The 7,152-nt window shown below is 57.8% G+C and overlaps 3 protein-coding genes across 3 annotated transcripts; 2 read left to right on the top strand and 1 right to left on the bottom strand.

Annotated features, from left to right (window-relative positions):
* Positions 1 to 263: 263 nt before the first annotated feature.
* On the top strand, positions 264 to 1,475 carry GUITHDRAFT_91233 (hypothetical protein; the record flags this gene model as incomplete). The annotated part of the gene is made up of 1 exon (XM_005818203.1): positions 264 to 1,475. One exon carries the CDS (start codon positions 264 to 266, stop codon positions 1,392 to 1,394), a length of 1,131 nt encoding a protein of 376 aa, XP_005818260.1. The 3' UTR covers positions 1,395 to 1,475.
* A 1,819-nt stretch (positions 1,476 to 3,294) lies between these two features.
* Positions 3,295 to 3,636, bottom strand: GUITHDRAFT_122521 (hypothetical protein; the record flags this gene model as incomplete). The annotated part of the gene is made up of 1 exon (XM_005818202.1): positions 3,295 to 3,636. The coding sequence occupies one exon, from the start codon at positions 3,634 to 3,636 to the stop codon at positions 3,295 to 3,297; it is 342 nt and encodes a 113-aa protein (XP_005818259.1).
* A 1,017-nt stretch (positions 3,637 to 4,653) lies between these two features.
* Positions 4,654 to 4,860, top strand: GUITHDRAFT_52979 (hypothetical protein; the record flags this gene model as incomplete). Its single annotated transcript, XM_005818201.1, has 1 exon — positions 4,654 to 4,860. A coding segment is annotated over one exon (207 nt), but the record flags the coding sequence as incomplete, so codon positions are not given.
* Between the last annotated feature and the right edge of the window lie 2,292 nt (positions 4,861 to 7,152).

Raw genomic sequence — 7,152 nt, 5'->3', positions numbered from 1 at the left:
GCTGGTACAACGAGGAGTCAAGATACAAGGAGGCGATCGAGCTGTCGAACCGAGTCAAGGACATGGCGATCAACAAGCTCAGGCACTGGATCGAAGACACTCAGGGAGACCTTAAATGTCAAGCCCTTGCGGAGGAGTCGATGCAGTCAGTGTACTGGAGGACGATGGCGGGTCTGATGTACGAGATCAGCTCGCGGACTCCAGCAGGCGATGACGGCAGACGAGAGCAGAGCAAGAGACTGTGCGGGATGTACGGCTTGTCGATGTCAAGGACAGGCCAGCACGGGGAGCCGCCGACAGTGACGGCGGTGGTACGAGGACAGGGGGAGCTGATCGGGCTGCTGAAGGCGGGCGGGTACGACATGGACGAGCGGATGGAGGACGGGAGGACAGGGCTGCATGTAGCGGGGATGCTGGGGAGGGCGGGGAGCGTGAGGGAGCTGATAGAGGCAGGAGCAGAGGTAGGAACGAAGGCCGAGAAAGGGAAGACGATGGTGCACTGGGCGGCGGAGTATGGGCATGTGGAGGTGCTGAAGACGGTAGAGAAACAATGCGGGAAAGAGACTCTGAGGACCTTGATGAAGGAGAAGGACATTGCCGGCAAGACATGCGCGCACTGGGCGAGTGCTGGAGGGCACCTGGAGGTAGTGCGGTATGTTGTAGAGACATGCGGGGAGGAGCTGCTGAGGGAGAAGGACAAGCACGGAAAAACAGGCGCGCATGCGGCGAGTGAGGGAGGGCACTTGGAGGTGCTGCGGTATGTTGTAGAGACATGCGGGGAGGAGGTGCTGAGGGAGAAGACCAAGGACGGCTCGACATGCGCGCACTGGGCGAGTGAGGGAGGGCACTTGGAGGTGCTGCGGTATGTTGGGGAGACATGCGGGGAGGAGGTGCTGAGGGAGAAGGACAAGCACGGAAAAACAGGCGCGCACTTGGCAAGTGAGGGAGGGCACATGGAGGTAGTGCGGTATGTTGTAGAGACATGCGGGGAGGAGCTGCTGAGGGAGAAGACCAATGACGGCTCGACATGCGCGCACTGCGGGAACATGGAGGTAGTGCGGTATGTTGTAGAGACATGCGGGGAGGAGGTACTGAGGGAGAAGACCAATGACGGCTCGACATGCGCGCACTGGGTGAGTTTCACAGGGCACTTGGAGGTGCTGCGGTATGTTGTAGAGACATGCGGGGAGGAGGTGCTGAGGGAGAAGGACAAGCACGGCAGGACATGCGCGCACTTAGCGAGTGAGGGAGGGCAGTTGGAGGTGCTGCGGTATGTTGTAGAGACATGCGGGGAGGAGGTGCTGAGGGAGAAGGACAATGATGGCGAGACATGCTTCACTTTGGCTGATAACTCAGATGTCAAGGATTATCTTAGAGGTTTTGGTATCGACTAGTCTCAGACTGAGCGAACAAAACTGCAGCCATAGAAATCGCCCTCATACCTACCTGAGCCCTAGTAAAAGCGAGCTCACCTCAGACTGGACCTACTCCAGCCAAGGGACAGCACTCAAGGCTAGGCTCAGCCTTGATCGTCAACAAAGTCAGTCAAACGACTCTCAAAGCGCTTGATGCATACAAGGACTAGATGTGCTCGGGAGGATGACCCCTGGTGCCTGAGAGAGAGTCGCAAGTACGGGTGGCTTCCCTCACTGCTGGTAGGACGAGGAGCAGAGGCTTGCGAGGAGCGAGAGCTGGCACGAGGCGAGTGAGCTCGAGCAGCAAGGAGCAGTAGCGCGAGTCCTTCCCTCAGGCTGTACGAGGATGAGCCTCTTGAGGTACAAGGGGCTGCTGTCTGCTGCTGGAGTCTAGCTGGCTGGTCTGGCATCGCCAGTACAGCAGACATCACTGCACTTGACCTCTGAGCGACGCAGCGGAGGAGCCGTGAGCGCTCGCTGTCAGCGTCAGCAGCCCGTGAGGCTTCGGGGGGGGAGACAAGGAGGAGGAGGAGGGAAGAGAAGGGAGGGAGAGCCGAGAGCCAAGAGAGGAGAAGCGAAGCCAGCATCCTCATGACTTGCCAGCCTCAGCACCCGCTGTCGCACATGCCTCCCCAGCAGGTGACCGAGCAGTCCCAAGTTGGCAACAAGAACCTGCGCCCAGGCTCGGAAGGTACTCGATTTCACTGTGGCCCTGTTTCATTGCCGGAATACAAGTAGTCGCTGACTCTGTACGGTAGATGGTACGGTGGCGACACGGGCAACGGTTTATAACGGTCGATCAGTCGGTACGGTAAGTTCCGAGTCTCCCCCCCCTTGTGTCTATCAGCAGCATCAAGTTTGAGAGAGGACAAGTGGGCGACGCCGAGGGATCTCCGAGGCTGGTGGAAGTTAAGTTAAAATCAGTACGAGGACAATAAGTTAAGTTAAATCAGTACGAGGATCTCCGAGGCTGGTGGAAGCAGAATGAACATAAGAATGAATTTCACATCAGATCCGAGTAGTCGTCTCCCACCGAGTAGTCGTCTCCCACCGACTAGTCGTCTCCCACCGAGTAGTCGTCTCCCACCGAGTAGTCGTCTCCCACCGAGTAGTCGTCTCCCACCGAGTAGTCGTCTCCCACCGACTAGTCGTCTCCCACCGAGTAGTCGTCTCCCACCGACTAGTCGTCTCCCACCGACTAGTCGTCTCCCACCGAGTAGTCGTCTCTCACGACATCCCTGACTCTATCTCAGGATCAGCGTCCTCAACAGCCGCAGGCGCATTTCCAGCAGCTCGTCGGCTTCCATCCTCATCATCGGCGCCTTCCCCAGCCAATCTTTCTTCTCCTGCATCTCCATGATCTTGTGCTCAACGGTCCCTTGGCACATGTAGCCGATGATGCTGACTGGGCGCGTCTGCCCGATGCGGTGGAGCCGATGCATCGCCTGCTCGTCGACTGCCGCGTTCCACCAATGAGCTCATAGCACAGCAAGCTCAACTCAGAGTTTACTTAGCGATGACATGTGGACAGTTCTCAGACATAGTCTCGGCATGTCTCAGAAAAAAGGGCTATGGTGCCATCATGTGAGCTCTGTCAGAGCTCATAGCACAGCAAGCTCAACTCAGAGTTTACTTAGCGATGACATGTGGACAGTTCTCAGACATAGTCTCGGCATGTCTCAGAGAAAAGGGCTATGGTGCCATCATGTGAGCTCTCGACGCCATGGTGAGCGAGAGCCCCGCGCCTCCCGCCCAGCTGGAGGTCAGAGCGAGGGGAGGGGAGCAGGGGGAAGGAGGTGGGAAGGGTTGTGACCTTGGAGCTGAGGAGGAGAAAGGCGCCTTGAGGATGAGAGTGCAAGTCTTGTATCAGCCGCCGGGGCTAGAGGATGCTCGTCGTGCCATCGATGCGAAAGACGGGGATGCCAGCAGCGATCATGGCACTTTCTATCTCATCCAAACATGAGAGGAAGGTGGAAGACACGACGGACTTGACTGTCTTGTCTGCCTGCTGAGCCTCCTGCTCATCGACGAGAAGCGCTTCAATCTTGGGGCTCAGCCTCTGCTCCTCCTCTTCCCGCTCCTCCTCTTCCGCTTGCACCCGATCCGTCTGCCTCTCCCCGTCCTCGTCCTCGTCGGATGCGTTGCGAGCAAGGTTCTGCTGATCCTCCCGCGTTTGCTCTACCGAGAACACGTCGCCCTTTGAAAGTTTGCCGCGCGGCATAGGGGACAGACAGCATCTCCGCCGGAAGAAGGTTGCAGGAGCTTCATGATACAGTCCTCGCAGAAGCAGTGACAGCAGGACGGAATCACAGTACCCGCTTCGTCTTTTCTTCCAGGTCCTCCAGGCAGACCACACACAGCTCCTCCGGGCCTGCTTCTCCTGCGGCACCTGCCCGTCTCCCGGCTGACGCCTGGCTGTCTGCCCCATGTCACCCACCAAGTTCGCGTCATAGTCTTGCGGCACAGCATCACCCGCTTCACGTCTCAGTCACCGGAGCCTCGGAGGCTCAAGACTCTAGGACCGTGGCAACGTCACTGAGAGACCGGGCCCGGGGCCCGGGCCGGGACATTCCACGGGCCCGGGCCAATGAGAAGAGGTTGAACTCTCGACCCCACCCCACCACCCCCTCCCGCCCCTTCCTCCTCCACCCCTCCCTCCCGCCTGATCCTCTCTGGTAGGATTAGTTGGACCACCCCCACTACCTTCTCTCCCCTCCTCGTACCACCCCCTAGATCCGGAAGGTTGGGGGTAAGGGAGTGGGGTAGGGGTGGGAGGGAGGGATAAAGGAGGGGTCCTGACAGAGCTCGGTAGGATAAGCAGAGGAAGAGGAGAGGATCGAGGGGAGGGAAAGAGAAGGGAAGGGAGAGGGAAGGGAGAGGTCAGGTGATGTGAGGGAGAGACAAGGAGAGAGAAGCGATAGAAAGAGACAAGAGAAGGGAAGGGAAGGAGAGGAAGGAGGAAGGGAGGGAGGGAGGAAGGGAAAGAGGGAAAGATAAAGGGAAAGAGGAGCGAGGGAAGACAAGAGGTCCTTGTGCTGGGGCTGCAGGACGAGCGAGGAGGAGGATGAGCCAGGTCTCCGACGACGAGCGGGAGAGGATGGAGGAGGACGAGAGGAAGCGGCAGCAGCTGATCGAAGCGATCGAGAGAGGAGATGAGGTCCAAGTGAGAGCGCTGGCCGTGAACGCAGGAGCAGAGCGACTGAAGCAGAAGCATCCAGTAGGACCAGCGAGAGTCACGACCATAGTCAGCGGGAGTGACGATAAGACACTGAGGGTGTGGGACCTTGAGAGCATGGAGGAGAAGGCTCGTCTTGAGGGTCATAGTCGCTGGGTGACGAGCGTGGCGATGAGCAAGGACGGCAAGACGGCTGTCAGCGGTAGCTGGGATGAGACGCTGAGGGTGTGGGACCTTGAGAGCATGACGCAGAAGGCTTGTCTTGAGGGTGATGGAGCATGACGACTCTTCTCTTCTCTTCTCTTCTCTTCTCTTCTCTTCTCTTCTCTTCTCTTCTCTTCTCTTCTCTTCTCTTCTCTTCTTATCTCTTCTCTTCTCTTCTCTTCTCTTCTCTTCTCTTCTCTTCTCTTCTCTTCTCTTCTCTTCTCTTCTCATCTCTTTCTCTTTTCTGCGCCCCCCTCAGACTCACTTCACCTCCACTTCACTTCACTTCATTTCTCTGCTCCCGTCTGCTCCCGTCTCGTCTCTCTCCCCTCCTGATCTCTTCCCTCTGCCTTGCTCGCTCCTCGTGTCGTCGCTTGTCCTTCGCTCCCTCATCAGGAGGCGAGACGCTCTCACCTCCTCTCTCCTCGTCTCCTCTCTTTCGCTCTCTTTTCTTTTATCCTCTCTCCTCTCCCTTCTCTCCCCCGCGCTTCCTCTGATAGTACGCTCTTCTGTTCTTCACTTGTCTCCTCTCCCTCTCCTCTTCCTCCCCCGTCTCGTCTTTCTCTCTCTTCTGACTGCGGAGGCTGGAAGAGAAGCAGCTTGATAGGGAAGAGCAACGAGAGAGCAACGAGAGAAGAGAGAATGAGAAGGGAAGGGAGAGAGAGAGGGTGAGAAAGGGGGAGGAAGAACAAGAAGAAGACAGCGAGAGATGTTTACAAGATAGCATGAGAGAGGGTGTGAGAAAGGCGGAAGAGGGCCAAGAGAGAGAGGAGAAGAGAACAGGAGAGAAGGGGAAAGAGAATAGAAGAGAAGAGATGAGATGAGATGAGATGAGATCTATCTTCCTCAAGAAATGTCACTGGTGTCACTTCTCCCTGCTCTTCCGTGAACAAGCATGATCAAGTGACATTCGTGACATGTCTTAAGGGAGTTAGGAGTCAATGATAACAAGATCGAGTCACAGCTGAGCTGCAGGAAAAGAAGAAAGAGAAGAGAGGAGAGGAGAGGAGAGGAGGGGCCAGAGCAACTCTCGATGACATGACGCTTGTGACAGGCGTTGAGATCTGTTGCGCCTTGTCCCCTCCTGCTAGTCTGGTACGGCATGGGGAAGAATGTACAGAGAGAGATCCTAGAGCTTGAGCGTGAGCTCTTGACCTTGAGAGTCAAGAATGAAGTGCTGCTCGCCCACACCTCCGCTCTCTCTCTCATCAGAAATCCCACGGCTCATCCACCAGCTAGTGCCCAGCAGACGACCAGCTGGACTATCCCTGACGACATCAGCTCTGACCTCAAGAAGCTCTTTCAGACCCCTCGAGACTCCGATCAATACAAACCGATTCTCAACAACCTCCGCATGGCTCTCGGCGTTGACGCGTCGGCCCTCATGCCGCACGCAGGCCCTGACAAGCTCTCGTACGACGACTACGAGGTCAGAGTCGCAAGAGAGTGGGAGCTCGAGCGCAAGGCCAGCAGCCTCGGCGACCTCAACATCCTCCGAGTCATGGCGGAGTGCATCCCCGGCGGGAGCGCGGCGAGTCCTCTTGCGGGGCTACAGGGGATGACGGAGAGCGCTCTATCGGCTCTATGGCAGACGGCGATAGGGAGGAGGCTCGAGGAGGCGCTGAGGAGGCCGGCGGAGGCAGGAGGGCGGGCGGGAGGAGACGGTCCGACGTCGCACAACAGCAAGTTTGCAGAGGTACGCGAGGCCGTGTACGGGAAGATCGAGGAGTACTACGGGGGGCTGATGGAGCGGATCGGGCTACCTCAGACGGAGCTGATGAAGGCGATAGAGGAGGAGCACTGCAAGGGCAAGGACGCGGAGGAAGCGTTCACGACGAGTAACTACAACATCACGACGACAGCCAAGGAGGAGTGGCTCAACGTGACAGACCCGGAGAGGAGGCGGAGCCTGTCGGACGGGACGCGGGTGATCCGAGGGATGGAGGAGCTGAAGGGGCTGGACACGGCGATCAAGGCGGGGCTGCAGGAGGCGGAGCTGATCGCGCTGCAGCTCTACACAGGTAAGAGAGAGAGATAGCGAGAGAGAGGGAGAAGGAGCATGGGGGAGGAGAGAGGAGCAAGAGAGCGTGAGAAGGCTGACAAGAGGCTTGCTATGACAGGGCCGATGTACTTCAAGTACAACTCTGTTCTTCGAGCTCCCAACGAGCTCCTCCGAGACTCCAACAAGCTCCCCAACAAGTACACGACGACCATCCACTGCATCGTCAGCGGCATCGTGAAGCTGTCTCGTCACACGCCTCTGCCGGAGGGGCTGCGGGTGTGGAGGGGGCTGAAGGGGATGAGGCTGCCGGAGAGCTTCCTCAATGAGGACAAGCTCGGGGTGTCCGGAGGAGTCGA

The sequence above is a fragment of the Guillardia theta genome (assembly GCF_000315625.1).
Source record: "Guillardia theta CCMP2712 unplaced genomic scaffold GUITHscaffold_352, whole genome shotgun sequence".
In the NCBI taxonomy this organism is placed as follows: Eukaryota; class Cryptophyceae; order Pyrenomonadales; family Geminigeraceae; genus Guillardia; species Guillardia theta.
This window is presented reverse-complemented; position numbering and strand designations above follow the sequence as displayed.